General features: G+C 43.2%; 2 protein-coding genes across 2 annotated transcripts; both read left to right on the top strand.

The window, feature by feature from the left end:
- Window positions 1–10,226: 10,226 nt before the first annotated feature.
- Window positions 10,227–12,013, top strand: LOC133419786 (uncharacterized). Its single transcript, XM_061709202.1, has 2 exons — window positions 10,227–10,253; window positions 10,427–12,013. The coding sequence occupies exons 1-2, from the start codon at window positions 10,227–10,229 to the stop codon at window positions 12,011–12,013; spliced, it is 1,614 nt and encodes a 537-aa protein (XP_061565186.1).
- Window positions 12,014–16,045: 4,032 nt separating this feature from the next.
- On the top strand, window positions 16,046–16,459 carry LOC133419785 (D(1)-like dopamine receptor). Its single transcript, XM_061709201.1, has one exon. The coding sequence runs from the start codon at window positions 16,046–16,048 to the stop codon at window positions 16,457–16,459; it is 414 nt and encodes a 137-aa protein (XP_061565185.1).
- Window positions 16,460–19,917: the final 3,458 nt, after the last annotated feature.

Here is a 19,917-nt window from a genome sequence, read left to right as displayed (position 1 = left end):
ATGTCTTCACTGTTGTCCTACGACAAAGTTTGATTTTCTAGTTGGTACATATCATAGATGTTTGACTTGTATATTCAGAGACCTCTTTAAGGGTCAAGCTGGAAACAATAATTTAAAATCTTTTAACGAGTATGCTGTGGCCAGATTCCTTTAAGATATTGATGATAGTATTATACACAGTCATACTATTCAATTTGGACCAGTTCTGAGTTTATTTTCTGATTGTTTCACCTTTTGAAATTTTCCGATTAACTTAACATGGCTATTTATAGACCCTTTAACCGCTTCCCCAGTCTGACAGGATGATCTTGGATGATCAAATTTATAATATATCATAGTGCTAATACATTTCTGTGTTTTTAAGTTATGCAAACATATCTTAAAACATTTTTTAAAAAAAAGTTAAAAAAGTTCTGGTAACCTCCTTCCGGTTTAGGGTTAAGATGGGGAGGTTAAAGGTTGCTTTAATCCAAGTGTTAAAACATTTAGTTTAGATTTACAATTAAGTCTCAATTTTGTCCAGAAAATGCAAATGTTTTCTTCAAAAGGTGGCAATTGCTAAATGGTAAAAGTCATATCTTTTGTAAAACCTCATAGGTTAAAGCTGGAAGGTGCCAGAAAGGCAACTATAAATAAAATATATTGTAATTACTACGATTATTTATTATAAACTTCAATCGGGTCTTTATTATTTTATTTTTAATCCATTTTGGTGGTTTGTTAAAATGATGTCACAGAACTGTCCACAAATCATTTCCTGATGAAAGTGAAAGTTCAGAGAGTTGCTGGTGGATTATAAAAGAGCAGAGCAGACGGTGGAGAGACAAACGACAGACAGACAGACAACAGACAGGTAAGCATCACATCTCTACTCTCGGCTTCATTAAATCCTGCTAATGCAGTGCAGATACTTTATGAGGATACATCCTCACAACATCCCCCCATTCTCGTGCTGCTTGGAAGATGCATTCTCCGGTAAAGCGACAAATTATCTCCTATTTTTTTCCATTTAGACAAAAAGTCGTAAAAAATTAGCGACGGCTTGTGTGTAACGGGCATCCCTCCGCTCTGTATCTTCTTTATTATTCCTCTTCACTCGCTCCAAATAACAGCATTGAGCTGGTGAGACTCAGAAATAAGAAAACTTTTTATTTGATGAGCAGGGGATGAAATCAGCCCTCCATTATGGTCTGATTTTATAAGACACATGAGACTGAAGACTTTCACGTCACATTGGAATCAAATTAAAACCGGAAGAATTTCCACCAAGAAAAACACTTTTTTTCTCCATCATCAGACTCATCATCAGACCAGATTAACCCTACTTTGGGACATCTTGTTTATTTCAGTTAATTGGGAAAATTTGAAGAGATTTCAAAAGCTCTGTTTTATAGTTTTTCTTAATATTATGTTCGTCCTTTTGTATAGTTCACCGTTTTATGTTACTTTATCTGCACTTTTAGAGAATAATCCCTGACTCATACGTGTGTGTTTAGATTATGCTGTTTGTAAAAACTTCTGTTGGAGGATTAAAAAAAAAAAAGAATTATTAAAGGCCTTGATGCAAAAATATGACGTTGCTGATATTTGCTGAGTGCTGAGTGCATGTTTACTTCCCCCATGACTTCAGCACCCACACCCTGGGTGGGGTTGGCCAAAGCGCATTTCTGTGTGGAGTTTGCATGTTCTCCCCGTGTTCCCATGGGTAGATAATGTGAACTATCCTCACAAAAACATGCACACAGTCCTGGGCTGTACATATCCCCTCTGGCCAACCGGGGCCCCAGATGGGGTGGGGAGGATCCGGCCGGAATAACGAGATCCTTCCACGCGCTACGTCCGGCCGGAGAAGCCGCATCCTGTCTGGTAAAAATAAGTGGCCTGTTCACTCCTCAGGTTAAGGAGGAGACCTGAGCTCAGTGCAGGAACTCCCGGGGTTGGTAGAGGGAGAACAATGCACAGGACTGTCACTTAGGTAGGAGCACTGGGTGATAAAAATGGGGAAAAAAATCGGGATAAAAATATAAAAAAAAAAAAAAAAACTTAGTAAAAGCACAACAGTTGTTCAAAAGTCAAAAGGTACTGTCAGTTCTTCAACGGTTCATTTATTTATTTATGGATTGTAGAGAACAAGGCGACAATAACAAAAAGGAAAAGAAGAACAGCTGAAATTACAAATTTACATCACAAACAAATGTGGACTCTAGGGATTAAAAACACCAGATTGTTCTGTTATAAAAGCCCTGGTCATCTTAGAAGCAGTAAACTGTGTTGCTCATATTACAGAGTTTGTGCTGCGATAGTCATAAATACGCAGCTGCTCAGATATGAATTGGTTTTATATAAATGATTAAGTGAAATACTAACCTCTGCATCCTTTCCTTCTGTAGACCAGATCTACATCAGCTGACAAACCCGACCATCACCATGGCAACGTGAGTAAAGGATTGCTGAACGTTAACTGCCTGACACCCGTTTTTCACTCTGCCGACCCGAAGCTGGTTTTCAGCACATCTGCTCACAATCCCCACTTCCTGACTGACTATGTAGGTGAAATAAGATCAGATCAGACCTGCGTGTCCCTGCTGGATCTTTCTAGTCCACATGGTTGCTATGGTGACCTGCAGAGATGGAGCCTGTCGGTCTACCAAAGGAAAAATATTTTTAATTGCTCCACTTCAGTTTAAATCATGTTTGAGCATCTTTTTTAAATTCTCTCATGTTTAATGTTGACCATGTCCACATGTGGAGGTGTCGGTTCAGGAGGCACCGTCACGCCTCCTTAGATGATTGATTTTTGCTGCAGCTAGTGATTAATTGATATTCACCAACGTAATTATAATATTCCAATAAATTCTGAGTTTTACACAATGGTTCTAAATCTAAATTTTGGTATTAAGTAAAGAGGTGATGTAAGAAGAGTTCATGAATGAAATCGATGAGATGTAGTCCATGAATTAGCTTTGCTGTTAACTTAAACTTAAACTTTATTTATTTGTATAGCACCAAATCATACAATATAAAATGCAACACATGGTGCTTTACATGCAGAATAAAATGACAATAAAAAAAACACAATTTAAAACATTCCATACGACCCCGCCCCCCACCCCCCACGCGTACACACACACTCACTCACACTCATATACATGTGCACACACTCACACGCCCACACACACACACACACACACACACACACACACACACACACACACACACACACACACACACACACACACACACACACACACACAGTGAGTGGACTGGTGACATGGCTTAGCACTAACGATCCAGGTGAGGAAAACACTACCTATGGGTGGCCGTCCACACTGAGAGGCTCCACCGACCATGACCACAAAGATCATCGCCACAGAGACCCCCCCAACCCGGACAGACCGGGGCAGACCCCACACAGAAGGTGGAGTCCCACCCCCAGCTACCCAGGCCTGAGGGATCCCCATGACGACACCCCCATGGGCGGAGCAGGCACACCTCCCAGTGTGGACGACCCCCCTGAGGAAACACTGGAGCTAAAAACTAAAAGATTAAAAGAAAGTAAGAAATGCCTAAAAGTGTACAATTTTAGAGAAATCTATATAAAACTTAAGATGAATAATAAATAACATAAAGTAAAAAGTCACTAAAATGGATTAAAGTTTTAAAGATAATAAAAGAGCTAAAGAAGTAGACACAATACATAGCTAAAAAGACTAGGTAAATGAGATCAGATAAAAGCCAAACTAAAAAGGTGTGTCTTGAGCCTCCTTTTAGAAATATCAACATTCTCTGCGGCCCTGAGGTTCTCTGGCAGGCTGTTCCATAAAGAAGGGCCATAGTGGCTGAATGCAGCCTCACCGTGGGTTTTGGTCGCGGTTCGGGGAATGGTTAAAAGGCCGGTGCCAGAGGACCTCAGGGTCCGTGAGGGGTTGATACAGTAAAAGCAGATCAGATAAATAAGATGGCCCAAGACCGTTGAGACACTTAAAAACCAGTAAAAGAACCTTAAAATCAATCCTGAAACGGACGGGGAGCCAATGCAGCGATTTTAAAACGGGTGTAATGTGCTCCCGCCCTCTGGTCCTCGTCAGCACGCGAGCGGCTGAGTTCTGTAATAGCTGTAGGTTATTATTACTCTTTTTAGGAAGACCAGAGAGCAGGGCATTACAATAATCTAAACGACTAGAGATAAAAGCATGCATCAGCACCTCCGTGCTGGCCTGAGAGAGAAACGGGCGGACTCTGGCTATGTTCTTAAGATGGTAAAAAAACCTATCTTCGTAATATTCTTTATGTGTGGAATAAAAGTGAGCTCAGAGTCAAAAATAACACCCAGGTTCTTTACACATTGCGAAGGTTTAAAATCTTGTAGTTTTGGTAAAAGTTTCTCTCTCTGGCCTTCAGGACCAATAACTAAAACCTCTGTTTTGTCCTGGTTGAGCTATAGGAAATTATCTGCCATCCATGACTTAATATCTAAAATACAGTTAAAAAGGGCATCAAGTGGCCCTGTGTCATCAGGAGACACGGCGATGTACAGCTGTGTGTCGTCAGCGTAGCTGTGGAAGCTGATGCCGTGTCTCCTGATGACGTCCCCCAAGGGAAGCATGTAAAGGTTAAAAAGAAGCGGACCTAAAATTGACCCTTGGGGGACCCCACACTTAATTTCATGCATTCTGGAGGAACATGTATCCAAACTTACAAAGAAAGATCGATCTGTGAGATAGGAGCGGAACCAGTTAAAAACCGTACCAGAGGCCCACCAGGTGCTTCAGTCTGTTTAATAAAATGTGATGGTCTACTGTATCGAAGGCGGCACCAAGATCCAGTAGAACCAAGACTGTCAGTTTTCGGTTATCTAAATTGCACCTCCCCTCCTTGAACCGCCACCTTACTGTGGTGGAGGGGTTTGTGTGCCCGAGTGATCCTAGGAGCTATGTTGTCGGGGGCACTTTCGCCCCTGGTAGGGACTCCCATGGCAAACAGGTCCTGGGTGACGGGCCAGACTAAGAGCGGTTCACAAAGCCTACCATGGATCAAGTCAAATCAAGGACCGTTACGTCGCCCGGATCGGCGTCACCGGGGCCCCGCCCTGGAGCCAGGCCTGGGGTCGGGGCTCGTAGGCGAGCGCCTGGTGGCCGGGTCTTTGCCCGTGGGACCCGGCCGGGCTCAGCCCGAAACGGCGACGCGGGTCCGCCTTCCAGTAGGCCCACCACCCGCAGGAAGGACCATGGCAGGCCGGTGCATTGTGGGCTGGGTAGCAGTCGTGGCGGGGTGCCTCGACGACCCAATCCCTGGACATCAACCCTCACAGTGGGGACATGGAATGTCACCTCGCTGGGGGGGAAGGAGCCGGAGCTTGTGCGTGAGGTTGAGAGATACCGGCTAGAGATAGTCGGGCTCACCTCCACACATAGCTTGGGCTCTGGAACCCAGCTCCTTGAAAGGGGCTGGACCCTCCACTACTCTGGAGTTGCCCATGGTGAGAGGCGGCGGGCTGGTGTGGGCTTGGTTATAGCCCCCCAGCTCAGCCGCCATGTGTTGGAGTTCACCCCGGTGAACGAGAGGGTCGCTTCCCTGCGCCTTCGGGTCGGGGATAGGTCTCTCACTGTTGTTTGTGCCTACGGGCCGAACAGCAGTGGGGAGTACCCGGCCTTCTTGGAGTCCCTGGGAGGAGTACTTGATAGTGCTCCAACTGGGGACTCCATTGTTCTACTGGGGGACTTCAACGCTCATGTGGGCAATGACAGTGATACCTGGAGAGGCGTGATTGGGAGGAACGGCCTCCCCGATCTGAACCCGAGTGGTGTTTTGTTGTTGGACTTCTGTGCGAGTCACAGCTTGTCCATCACGAACACCATGTTCAGGCATAAGGGTGTCCATCAGTGCACGTGGCACCAGGACACCCTAGGCCGGAGGTCAATGATCGACTTTGTTGTCGTTTCATCTGACCTTCGGCCGCATGTCTTGGACACTCGGGTGAAGAGAGGGGCTGAGCTGTCAACTGATCACCACCTGGTGGTGAGTTGGATGCGCTGGCGGAGGAGGAGGTTGGACAGACCGGGCAGACCCAAACGGATTGTGAGGGTCTGTTGGGAACGTCTGGCTGAGCCCTCTGTCAGGGACATCTTCAACTCCCACCTCCGGGAGAGCTTCTCTCGGATCCCGGGGGAGGCAGGGGACATCGAGTCCGAGTGGACCATGTTCTCTGCCTCCATTGTCAACGCGGCGGCTCGAAACTGCGGACGCAAGGTCTCCGGTGCCTGTCGTGGCGGCAATCCTAGAACCCGGTGGTGGACACCGGAAGTACAGGATGCCGTCAGACTGAAGAAGGAGTCCTACCGGGCTATGTTGGCCGGTGGGACTCCTGACGCAGTAGATAGGTACCGGCAGGCCAAGCGGGCCGCGGCTCGGGCAGTCTTGGAGGCAAAAACTCGGGTCTGGGAGGAGTTCGGGGAGGCCATGGAGGAGGACTTTCGGTCGGCCTCGAGGAAATTCTGGAGGACCGTTCGGCGCCTCAGAAGGGGGAAGCAGTACTCTGCCGGCACCATTTATGGTGCTGGTGGGGAGCTGTTGACCTCGACTGGGGACATTGTCGGACGGTGGAAGGAATACTTTGAGGATCTCCTTAACCCGACTGACATGCCTTCCACTGAGGAAGCAGAGGGTTGGGGCTCGGAGGCGTGCTCATCCATCACCCAAGCCGAGGTCACCGAGGTGGTTCGTAAGCTCCTCGGTGGCCGGGCACCGGGGGTGGATGAGATTCGCCCTGAGTACCTCAAGTCTCTGGATGTCGTAGGGCTGTCTTGGCTGACACGCCTGTGCGACATTGCATGGAGGAAGGGGACAGTACCGCTGGGGTGGCAAACCGGGGTGGTGGTCCCTCTGTTCAAAAAGGGGGACCGGAGAGTGTGTTCCAACTACAGGGGGATCACACTTCTCAGCCTCCCGGGGAAAGTCTACGCCAGGGTACTGGAGAGGAGATTACGGCCGATAGTCGAACCTCGGATTCAGGAGGAACAATGCGGTTTTCGTCCCGGTCGTGGAACACTGGACCAGCTCTATACCCTCCGCAGGGTGCTCGAGGGTTCATGGGAATTTGCCCAACCAGTCTACATGTGTTTTGTGGATCTGGAGAAGGCATTTGACCGTGTCCCTCGTGCCATTCTGTGGGGGGTGCTGAGTGAGTATGGAGTCCGGGGCCCTCTACTAAGGGCTGTCCGGTCTCTGTATGATCGAAGCAGGAGTCTGGTTCGCATTGCCGGCAGTAAGTCAGACTTGTTCCCGGTGCATGTTGGACTCCGGCAGGGCTGCCCTTTGTCACCGGTCCTGTTCATAATTTTTATGGACAGGATTTCTAGGCGCAGCCAGGGGCCGGAGGGGATCCGGTTTGGGAACCTCAGGATTTCATCTCTGCTTTTTGCAGATGATGTTGTCCTGTTGGCTTCATCAGACCGGGACCTCCAGCATGTGCTGGGGCGGTTTGCGGCCGAGTGCGACGCGGCAGGGATGAGAATCAGCACCTCCAAGACCGAGGCCATGGTTCTCGACCGGAAAAGGGTGGCATGCCTTCTCCGGGTGGGTGGAGAAGTCCTGCCTCAGGTGGAGGAGTTCAAGTATCTCGGGATCTTGTTCACGAGTGAGGGAACAATGGAGCGTGAGATTGACAGGCGGATCGGTGCAGCGTCCGCAGTAATGCGGTCGATGTACTGGACCGTCGTGGTAAAGAGGGAGCTGAGTCGAAAGGCGAAGCTCTCGATTTACCGGTCAATCTACGCCCCTACCCTCACCTATGGTCATGAACTTTGGGTAGTGACCGAAAGGACAAGATCGCGGATACAAGCGGCCGAGATGAGTTTCCTCCGCAGGGTGGCTGGACGCTCCCTTAGAGATAGGGTGAGGAGTTCGGTCACCCGGGAGGAGCTCGGAGTCGAGCCGCTGCTCCTCCACATTGAGAGGAGTCAGCTGAGGTGGCTTGGGCATCTGTACCGGATGCCTCCTGGACGCCTCCCTAGGGAGGTGTTCCAGGCATGTCCCACCGGGAGGAGACCCCGGGGAAGACCCAGGACACGCTGGAGAGACTATGTCTCTCGGCTGGCCTGGGAACGCCTCGGACTCCCCCCGGAAGAGCTGGAGGAGGTGTCTGGGGTGAGGGAAGTCTGGGCATCCCTGCTGAGGCTGCTGCCCCCGCGACCCGGTAACGGATAAAGCGGGAGAAGATGAGTGAGTGATGAGTGAGTAAATTGCACCTGATGATATTTAAAATCTTTAAAAGGGCTGTCTCGGTGCTGTGGTTCATCCTAAAGCCAGACTGAAATTTCTCTGAAATATTGTTTCTTATTAAAAAATAATTTACTTGGTTAAAAACCAGCTTTTCTAAAATCTTACTTAAAAAGGGTAAGTTGGATACAGGTCTGTAGTTATTAAAAATGCTGTGATCTAAATTACTCTTCTTCAGAAGGGGCTTCACCACCGCCATTTTAAAGGCGGCAGGGAAGACACCCGTCTGAAGAGAGTAATTTACTATATTTAAAATCTGTTCCTCAAAGAATTCATAAAATGTCTTTAAAAGTGATGTGGGAATGGGATCTAAAAGGCAGGTTGTTGGGTTTACCTGGGAGAAAACTCGACCAAGGGTCCTCGCATCAACCAGGGCAAAACTCTCCAGTGTTTCCTCGGATAAAAGCAACTGTCCAGATGTGTTAAAAATGACATTTTGATGTGGTAAAAGACTGGACCTAATGTTGTCAATTTTACTTCTGCAAAATCCTCACAAAGATTGTCTGTTGGTGGTTGTGAGGAATTCTTAAAATGTACATTTGCTAAAAGATCGAAGGTGGAGAAAAGAAATTTAGAATTGTTTTTATTGTCTGTAATGAGTTTTGAGAAATGGGCAATTCTTGCCTGTTTGACGGTTTTATTGTAGGATTTGAGTTGTTCACGAAATATCTGATAATGTATTGTAAGTTTACTTTTTCTCCACCTTCTCTCAGCACTCCTGCATTTTCTTTTTGATTTTTTGACTTCCTCAGTTCTCCATGGGGGTGTAGGCTTAGTTTTTATGGTTTTTGTTAAAAGTGGAGCAACTGAGTTTAGCGTGGATTCCAGTTTCCTGTTAAAATTATCAACAATAAAATCACATGATGCAGGTAAAACATCAGCAGGAGTGCTCTGTAAAATCTCAATAAAATTTGCAGCCACTTCAGAAGTTAGGTAGCGTTTCCTCACCGTTCTCATCGAGGCTTCCTGATGATTAAGACTGGTGATGTTAAAAAACACGCAGTAATGGTCAGACACAGCCAGGTCGACAACAGAGGACACACCGGTGGACAGGCCATAGGTTATGACCAGGTCCAGGGTGTGTCCTCTGTTGTGAGTCGGCTGTGTGACATGTTGGGTAAAATCCATGCAGTTTAAAAGGTTTAAAAATTCTCTCGACAGTGGGTCGGAGGTATTGTCAATGTGTAGATTAAAATCACCAGTTATTAAAATTCTGTTGTAAGTGGTATTTATGATTGATAAAAGCTCTGAAAATGCACTGATAAAAACAGTGGAGTGATGGGGTGGTCTATAAACAGTTAAACAAAGAATGTAACAGGTTATTTTGAGTTTTTCAATTCAATTTTATTTATTTAGCATCTATTACAACACAAGTTGTCTCTAAGATCTTTCCAGAAACCTAGAACATGCAATTATTACATAAACATAACAAACAATAGCAGGTAAAAACTCCCGTAGTGGGAGAAAAACCTTAAGCCAAACAGTGGCAAGGAAAAAATCCTCTTTAGGATGCACAACAAACTACAAGAACAATGGAGGACAATGATGGTTATGAGATATTTATAATTAATCATTGAGAAAGGAAAGAGAAGGAGGGGTGATAGGCACAGCTCAGTGGATCATGTCGGGTCCCCCCCTGCAGTGTAGGCCATAAAGCAGCATACCTACAACGAAGCTATGTTTGAGACAAACTGTTTTAGTCTTGTCCTGCAGCTGCGACTGTGACTACTGGCCCTAACACACTAGAGTTTACTCTAGCTAGAGGCTTTACTAAACAGAAAGGTTTGAAGTTTGGTTTTAAAGGTGGAGGTGGTGTCAGCCTCCTTAACCCAGATTGGAACCATAGTAACGGTGCCTGATAGCAGAAGACCGTCCTCCAAATCTACATTTGAATACCCTAGGAACTACGAGTAAACCTGCTCTGTTTGAACCGGACTTGTGATGGACACATGACGGCTGAATGGGCTGAGGAGAAGGTTGGCCCCGTTAGAGGTTCCTGTCTGGGGGGTTCACCCTAGAACCCCCGCTAGTGCAAACTCACCTAATGTGATTTAGTCGTGTGCCGTGTTTGGTTTTGGTTATTCAATATTTTACTAAAAAGTGTTTTTTTTTTAAAACATAACTAAAACCTTTAAGTTTCTGTCACCAGACTAACAATTGTATTTCCTTGTTCAGGAACTCGGAGAGAGCTAAGATCTCATCTGGATATGAGGACATATCATCTCAGAGTTACCTGATCAGTTCAGGACGTCCAGCAGTTTACCAGCTGAAACCAAAAGTCCAACATATTGGAACCCTGAAGAGACTGACCGTTGGTGAAAAGAAGTCTCCGGAAAATAAAACCATCCTACTTGTTGGTGAAACAGGAACAGGAAAATCTACTCTGATCAACGCTCTGGTCAACTACACCATGGGAGTGAAGTTTGAGGATGAAGTCTGGTTTAAGATAGTAGAGGAGGAGGAGAAAAGTCAGACAGAGAGTCAGACACCAGATGTGATCGTCTACGACATCTTTGGGTTGGAGGATGAAACTCTGCCCTTCTCTCTGACCATCATTGATACTCCTGGGTATGGAGACACCAGAGGGAACGAGTATGATGCCATCATCAATCGGAGATTGCTCGACTTGTTTGAATCAAAGGATGGAGTTCATGAAATGAATGCGGTTGGTTTGGTGCTGAAGGCGAGTGACAATCGAGTCAGCGGCCGCATGACGTACATCTTTGACTCAGTGATGTCTCTGTTTGGAAAAGACATGGAGAAAAACATCATAGCTCTCATGACGCACTCAGATGGGATGCCACCGAAAAATGCTCTTCAGGCTCTTCTAAAAACAAACATTAAATGTGCCAAAAATGAGAAGAATCAGCCGGTTCACTTCCTGTTCAATATCTGTCAGGAGAATCAGATAGACGAAGACACTAAGGTGTCTTTGGAGAACGCATGGCGACTAACGACGAAGGGAATGCAGCAATTTTCTGAGTTCCTGGAGAAAACTGGATCTCAGGAGCTGAAAACCACAGTGGACGTTCTGAAGTCCCAAATACGACTGACAGCATCCATCCACAACCTGCAAGAAAGAATCAAGTTCACTGAGAAGATGAAGGAAGACATTGAGAAGACACAAATGCAGCTGAAGTTACACGAGATCCAACTGAAAAATGACAAGAACTTCATCTTTGATTCGGAGGAGTCCTTCAAAGAACTGGAGAAATACGGTGGCGGATGGTCATGGTTTTCATATGATGGAGTCACTCGCTGCGAAACTTGTCAAGAAAACTGTCATTACCCATGCACTGATGCCTGGGCCGCCCGATTTTGTACGGTCATGGGAACTAGTACTTGCAACGTGTGTAAATGTTCTGTTAGCCAACATGTGAAAGACAGACATAGGTACGTCATCAAGACCAGGAAGGTCAAGACAACCGTAGAAGAACTGAAGAAAAAATTCCAAGCAAATGTGAGTGACACGTCTGGTCTTCTGGATGCGCTAGATGGGAAGAAGAAGGAGAATGAAGAAAAGATAAAGCAGTTGGTGGAGGAGGCCTTCAATTGTGTACTGAAGCTGCGAGATTCTGCTCTGACCGTGAAGACCATGTCTACCCAGGCATATCTGGGTGTGCTCATCAAGAAGATGCGGGAGTTTGGGAAAATGGAGGAAGTCCAGATTCTGGAGGAGATGGACGCTCAGATGGACGAGGGAAGCAAATCATTGCTGGCCAGGATTTTTGGTTAACACTGTAACCAAGAATCCACCCGATGACATCTGAGCGTCTTCAAAAACTCAGACGTCTTCATCGGGTCTGAAACAAGGTTAAATATCTTTAAACATCAAACATCTTCTGGTTCCAGCAGACCGAGATGTTTTAATTAAATCTTAGCATGTTTAAAGAGTTCATGAAGATTTAGTAAGAGTTGATGAAGCTAGCTGATCTCATATAATCCAAACTGGCTTCATGTGTTTTTATACTTTGAATATATGTAAAATATACAGTTTTTTTTTTTTTTTTTTTCTCTCCACCTTGTCTGCACACATATTAATGATTGATACCATGACGGTAGAAACCAAAGGGGTATATATGTGCATTATTACTATATTTAATATATATACATATATATACGCATACATATGCGTACACATACATAAATATACACATACAAACCCAGTGATTTTTTTTTTGGGGGGGGGGGGGGGGGCGGGGGTGACGACATCCACGGCCAATCCAGGAAGCAGGAACACACGGAAACACGTCAGGCACTGGAAATCTGCAACAAAAAATCCACAAACAAAACACGAAACCGGCACGGAGCCGACCAAAACATGAACAGCAATCGACCCAAATCTTGAGATCTGATCGCAGTCTGAGCTAAGCTACCGCTACCTAACCCCAAAAACTACAGAGCAAGCATGCAGGTGAACAAGCCAGTGTGTATGTCTGTGCGTGTGTGTGCGTGTGTGCGTGTGTGCGCGTGCGTGCGTGCGTGCGTGCGTGCGTGCGTGCGTGCGTGCGTGCGTGCGTGCGTGCGTGCGTGCGTGCGTGCGTGCGTGCGTGCGTGCGTGTGAGACTGAGTGGCTATATGCGTGTGTGTATATGTATGTGACTGAGTGGCTGTGTGTGTGTGTGTGTGTAATAAACCAAACAAAGCTCCACCTGAAGTGTATCTATAGTGGGGGAGGGGGGGGAGCAACCCCGACACCCGCGAGACCAGAGGCCGACACGGAAGAACCCGGAACCCAGGCCACCGGTAACCCCACAGAGGGGAGAAGTAGGAGGGAGGCGACCCACCGCCTGCGAGGCCCCCCCCCTCCAGGCCAACGACCCCCACCCGGCAGGGGGCGAGCCGCACCCGGAGAGACAGAGCCGCCCCGGCCGCCGACGCGGGCAGGCGCACCCGCCCCCACGAAAGTGGCCCTCCAAGACCAAAATATACACTGTTGACCACAAAGTTGGAATAGTTTGGTTTTATTCCTTAATAATTCAAATTAATTTTAACTATAAGATGTGACAAATGTTTTTTCCGGATCCAAAACTTACTCGATCTTGACACACGTGTGAAATAAAATATGAGTGACTAAACTCTGTTAGGTCTTCATCCACAGCTCAGAAGTCAGTTCAGTGCCACGTGCTATCTAGCAAAAGTGATGACAGCTACCATTGGCTCTCCCAGGTGTCAACCAACAGACCACGCCCCCAATTGTACATATATTTCTATGCTTTATTCAATTTAATACATATTTGAAATGTTAAAGCTTCTTCAGAACCAAACACATATTTCACAGTTTCTAAGGAGGTGTTTGACGCATCAAACAGAACTCCATCCTAGTTCAGTTTAAATGTATTTTCTCTTTGAATCTTTAAATAAAAATAATTTGAAAATTAATGTGAATGTTGATTAAATAACACGACAAGGAGGGTCTAATACTTCTAATACTGTCCGTCTATTTTGCTGTTTTCTATTTTTACTTCAATAAAATTGAATATTTATAAAGGAAATGTACTCTTCTGTGTCAATATGTGCATAATGTTTGGCTTTTTTCTCTATTCTTAGTGTTTCTCTGTTAAACTCTGTTTGTAACGTTCATGATTTGATTTTGTTGGGAAGCTGTTTCGATGAAGAAACATCGATGGAGTCTTTTTTTTAATTTGAATTTACATAAATGAGTTTTAAGACCTTGTCTAAACTAATATTCCGTAATGCGAACCAGGCACTTGGATCTGCGCTGTTGCGTTGGGGGCATTTGTCCACCAGGGGGCAGAGTTCAGCCTTCTCCCCAGATTTATCATGAAAAACTGAAGCTGTTGCTTTTTTTTGTAACTCACAAATCAATTTTGAACCGTTTTACCATTTGGACATGAACCACTCGGACACGACCAGACACTTTCTTTTAATACATATTTTAACACTTTTATTATGAGGACATAATATAAAACGTTTTTTTTCTTCTTTAAAGTCTGGAAAAGGCTTCACTCAGAGTATTCTTTTGTGTCTGACTTCAGGGTTGAAACAAGGAGTTTTCTTCACAAATAAAGTTTAGATTCATGTATTTAGTGTGGTTTAAAGTGGATCAAACAGATTAAAGTGGCCCCTCACACTCCAGGGTTAGAGTTCACACTGAAAAAAAAAAATCTAAGCGCATGTAAATATAACATTTAAATCTGTGATATTAACCATTAAAAATGAAGATTGTTGCTTTATGTGAATACATCTAGTTTTGAACTTAATCTGCATTTGTTCAAAAAACAAGACATTGTGCATTTTTTCCTTAACAAGCAGTATTTATGTAATCCCAGATAATCTTTTCATTTACACACAAACAACAAGCAATGATCTTGTTGTATTTACTTTTCCTTTAACAATTTTAATCTATTGGGCAGATTGACCAACGTTTAGATGAAACATGCTTTATTTGTTTAAGTAGAACATCACAGTAAAAAATATCTTGCTTGATCTACTTTAAAAAAAATTAAGGCGACTTTTTTGCATGAGATTTTTTTGTAGATCAAGAAAGACTAGTCTTTGTATAAACTACTACATTTTTAGTATGTACAAAATTCATTTGCAAGTAAAGTCAACTTAATTTTTCCACTTAATTTTTTTTTTAATTTATTTTTTTCCTTTTTTTCTTTTGTTTCCTCTTTTTTCCTTTTTAAAGTCAACTTAATTTTGATAAATAAAGTAAACTTAACACAATTATGTTGACTGCAAAATGTATTATTTGCATACATAAAATTAAGTAGTTTATACAAAGACTAGTCTTTCTTGATCTACATAATAGTCTAGGCAGAATTTCTGAAAATGTGCTTATTTAAAGTGCTGAAGGCATTTTGTGAATATTTATAACTGACAACATTTCTAGGGGTATTAAGGGGTGCCAAATCCAAATCTGCTGTATTTGAAGCTCAAAAATGTCCCAAAATGCCTCAAAATTGAGAAATCCAACATGGCAGCCACCGCCAGGCTGAAATCTATTTTTCAGTATATCTTTTTTACTAAACAAGGTACAAAAATGAATTTAATGTACTTTTGTAAGTTATCCTACATGGGAAATTTGATGCCATATTCAGATTTGAGATATATCGAGATTGGGGATGGCAAAGGTTCCATTCCAGCACATTTGATACATTTTACCTCAAAACAAAATACAAAGTAAGTAAAAGTAGCCTAATAATAATAATAATAACTGAGTAATTATTCATAGTTTCTTCACATTACATCTCAATTCTGAATATGGCATCAAATTGCCCATGTAGGATAACTTACAAAAGTACATTTAATTCATTTTTGTACCTTGTTTAGTAAAAAAGGTATACTGAAAAATCAGCCTGGCGGTGGCGGCCATGTTGGATTTCTCAATTTTGAGGCATTTTGGAACATTTTTGAGCTTCATATACAGCAGATTTGGATTCAGCACCCCTTAATACCCCTAGAAATGTTGTCAGTTATAAATATTCGCAAAATGCCTTCAGGGTTCTGATTTTGTGAAAATTGACCCTGTCTATAATAATCTCAAGCAAAAAGTAGATTTTTTTTTTTTTAAGTAGATCAAGCACAATAATTGTATGAGTGCAGGTGCCCACTCGGGTTGCTGCGTGGAGCGTGGACCGAGCTGGAGGGGGAACCTGCAGGAATCAGCTCCAGTCGAGGGTTTGACGTGATGCAGAGAGAGATGGTGATCACTTCACTTCAGACCCGCGGAGGTCGGAGTGAGGAGATGTTTGGAGGGAGGATGGATTAGTGTGGTGAGACGGGAGGTGACTCCGTATCCATGGAGAGCTTTTCCAGCGAGCCTCGGATCCTGGACCGGGATCCGCAGCTCAGCCTCAGCCTGCGCGTCCTGGCCGGCTGCGTCCTGTGCGTCCTGATCGTGTCCACGCTGCTGGGCAACACGCTGGTCTGCGCCGCCGTCGTCAAGTTCCGCCACCTGCGCTCCAAAGTCACCAACTCGTTCGTCATCTCTCTGGCCGTGTCCGACCTGTTCGTGGCCGTGCTGGTGATGCCGTGGCGGGCCGTGTCCGAGGTGGCCGGCGTCTGGCTCTTCGGCCGCTTCTGCGACACGTGGGTGGCCTTCGACATCATGTGCTCCACGGCGTCCATCCTCAACCTGTGCGTCATCAGCATGGACCGCTACTGGGCCATCTCCAGCCCCTTCAAGTACGAGCGCAGGATGACGCGCAGGTAGTTATACTGCCCTTATTTTTAACAGCTGGGGCTAGGGTTGCCACCTTTCAGAAATAGAAATAAGGGACGCCCTGATTTCAGCAGCGCAGGAGCCAAAAAAAAGCCCCAAAACTTCTAAACTGAATAAAAATGTGTTTATTTTATATGAAAAAACTAAATGCTTTGATTTAAAGTTTAAAGTACTTTAATAGCATTGAACTTGCATGACTGTACAGACAGACAACCATACTAGCAACTGAAATATCCTCCTATGCTACGTATGTCCACATCAGCCCAGATGTATAATATAGCCTACAGGTGAAGAATATGGTGTAAAAGTTAATTTATTTCAATAATTCAACTAGAATATGGTGTAAAAGTTAACCTATTTCAATAATTCAACTAGAATATGGTGTAAAAGTTAACTTATTTCAATAATTCAACTAGAATATGGTGTAAAAGTTAACTTATTTCAATAATTCAACTAGAATATGGTGTAAAAGTTAACTTATTTCAATTATTCAACTAGAATATGGTGTAAAAGGTAATTTATTTCAATGATTCAACTAGAATACGGTGTAAAAGTTAATTTATTTCAATAATTCAACTAGAATATGGTGTAAAAGTTAATTTATTTCAATAATTCAACTAGAATATGGTGTAAAAGTTAATGAAAATACGGTACAAATCGTGTCCCGTATTAGTTCAATACGGGACACAACATTTTTTCTCAAATAAAGGACAATTCCGTATTTTACGGGACGGGTGGCAACCCTAGCTGGGGCGTCAATTGGGTATGAAGGTACGGCAGCCGCCACACCTTGGCTTCCAGGGTTAAATGTTAATGTTTGTTTTTTTAAATACATTTATGGAATAACTACAAATGCAAATAAGAACAACATGATCGATTTCAGATCGATTCAGTTGAAGTTAAGGTATGGCAAGGTTACGAGTCACAGAGCTTAACTAGAGTATCAATCAACACGTCCAGCAAATACTCATCACAGAAGTCTGCTATGGAGCTTATCTGTGTGGTCAAGAAAATTGGAACTTTTTCAAATGCAGTCTCGCTCACTGCAAAAACTCAAAATCTTACCAGGAATATTTGTCTTATTTCTAGTTAAAATGTCTCATTTTTAGTCAAAAAATCTCATTACACTTAAAACAAGAGCCATCACCAGAAAAATAACTTATTTGACCATTTTCACCTGTTTCAAGTAAATTTTCACTTGAAATAAGTAGAAAAATCTGCCAGTGGGACAAGATTTATCTTTTAATTACAAGCAAAAAAATCTTGTTCCACTGGCAGATTTTTCCACTCATTTTAAGTGAAAATCTACTTGAAACAGGTGAAAAGGGTTGTTTTTGAGTCTTGTCTTAAATGTAATGAGATTTTTTTTGACATTTTAGCTAGAAATAAGACAAATATTCTTGTTAAGATTTTCAGTTTTTGCAGTGGTATAATAACTAGTGAAATCGATCATGTTCTGATTTGCATTTTTAGTTATTCTATATGTATTAAGTAATAGAATAATCAATACAAATAGACAGAGTAATTCCATAAAAGTATTTAAAAAACAAACATTTGCATTTTCCCTTGAAGCCAAGGTGTGGCGGCTGCCATACCTTGCCATACCCAATTGCGGCCCCTGGTTGGGGGGGACAATAAACAGTAAAATTTTAGAGAATAAATCCAGGGGGGGACAAGGAATAAAAGTTTTAGCCTTCCTTTAATACAGCATTTTGACATTTTCAACTCTATCTCGCAAACAGGCAGAAGACCTTTCTTAGAGCAATACAAAACAATGGTATTAGGTGGAAGGTGGCAATAATACAGCACATCTGACATTATACACTGCAAAAACCCAAAATCTTAACAAGAATATTTGTCTTATTTCTAGTTAAAATGTCCCATTTTTGGTTAAAAAAAAATACAAAAATTACACTGAAAACAAGACTCATCACTGAAAAAAAACCAACAATTTTCACTTGTTTCAAGTAGATTTTCACTTAAAATAAGTAGAAAAATCTCCCAGTGGAACAAGATTGTTTTGCTTATAAGATAAATCTTGTTCCACTGGCAGATCTTTCTAATTATTTCAAGTGAAAATTTACTTGAAACAGGTGAAAATAGAGAGAGTCACCGAAGGTGCATTCTGGGACGCGGCGGCCATGCTGTAGGCACGTGAATGTAAACAAACCACCGCAGTACCAGTGTAGTAGCAGAGTGGTAGCAGTGTTGTTGCACGGAAAGCAAAAAAAAAATGTTAAAATCTCGGAAAAGAAGTGGTATTTACCGGGATACCTTAATCAAGGAAGCCAGGGACCGGAATTTGGAAAAAATTGTTTTAATTAATAGTTTGGATCCATACGAAATCCCTGCTCCGACGAGGAGTTCCGTTGCTGTAAGTCGTTGGAGTCTCTTGTGCAGTTCACTAATGGATGGTGCAGGAGCTTGAGATCATAAAGCCAGTCAAAGGTAAGCTGCGCTCCATTCTAGCAACTGTAGTGCTTTGTTTGTAGCAGCATGCACAGGTGTGCTCGTAACTAGGTGTTATAAAAGTGTAGTTACGCTATATAAACTAATATTCAGACGTTATACTTTACTGTCATATACATAAATGTCATTTATAGGTCATGTATATACACAGTCCTGCTAGTGAGTGGCCACTACAATGTTTGGTTTCCTGCATATGTTGTGCCCTTAAAAAGGGGAAAAATAGTGAGGGAAGATGTACAGACGACAGACACAGCTCTTGCCTTCACTAGATTGTATTTAGTCAAAAGTATTCAAACAAAAATCACAGGTATTCCCTGAACACACTCAATTTCAGGACTAAAGCCTCAACAATCAAATTAATTTGTATCCATTTCTTATTCATGCAAATTGCACCCTCAAACAATATAAAACATGGATTACAACCCAAATGAAATAAATGTATCTTTAACTTATCCTAAATTAACACATTAGTTAACTTATTAAGTAATGAACTAATGTCTTTTAAACATTTAAACACCATATAGACAATCTCTCAAATTAAATAAAATGGTACAACAGTCAGACACCATGCGGTGAAGTAGCATTTAGCTTAGCCTCCCACGATGACGGAGTTAACCAGTAACTTAACAATATAAAATAACTCAGTTCACTTGCCTCACTTAAAATAAACTACAATGACAAAATAAAATAATCAAGAACGTTTCGCTAGGTTTATAGTGTTTGGTGTACAGTATTTACCTTAAAAAGGGGAAAAATAGTGAGGGAAGATGTACAGACGACAGACACAGCTCTTGCCTTCACTAGATTGTATTTAGTGAGGAAGAGGAGCGCTATTCCCCCTACTGGAGCCCTGAGGTATTACTACTGACGCACAATTGACACACAATTACCACAAACACCCACACTTTAAATGTATTTTCTAAATAATTAAAACCCGAGCAACTTAGCAGAAATAACAAAAAACATATTTTGTAATACTC

This window comes from Cololabis saira, chromosome 19 (assembly GCF_033807715.1).
Source record: "Cololabis saira isolate AMF1-May2022 chromosome 19, fColSai1.1, whole genome shotgun sequence".
NCBI lineage: Eukaryota > Metazoa > Chordata > Actinopteri > Beloniformes > Belonidae > Cololabis > Cololabis saira.
Note: the sequence above shows the minus strand (reverse complement) of the source record. Positions and strands in the feature narration are given on the sequence as shown.

Bases quoted from the DNA above. Each gene is read 5' to 3' on its own strand.
- LOC133419786 (XM_061709202.1), top strand. From the start codon at position 10,227: ATGACGGCTGAATGGGCTGAGGAGAAG. The intron at 10,254-10,426 runs GTTGGCCCCGTT...TTCTGTCACCAG, and splicing joins CTGAATGGGCTGAGGAGAAG to ACTAACAATTGTATTTCCTT.
- LOC133419785 (XM_061709201.1), top strand. From the start codon at position 16,046: ATGGAGAGCTTTTCCAGCGAGCCTCGGATCCTGGACCGGGATCCGCAG.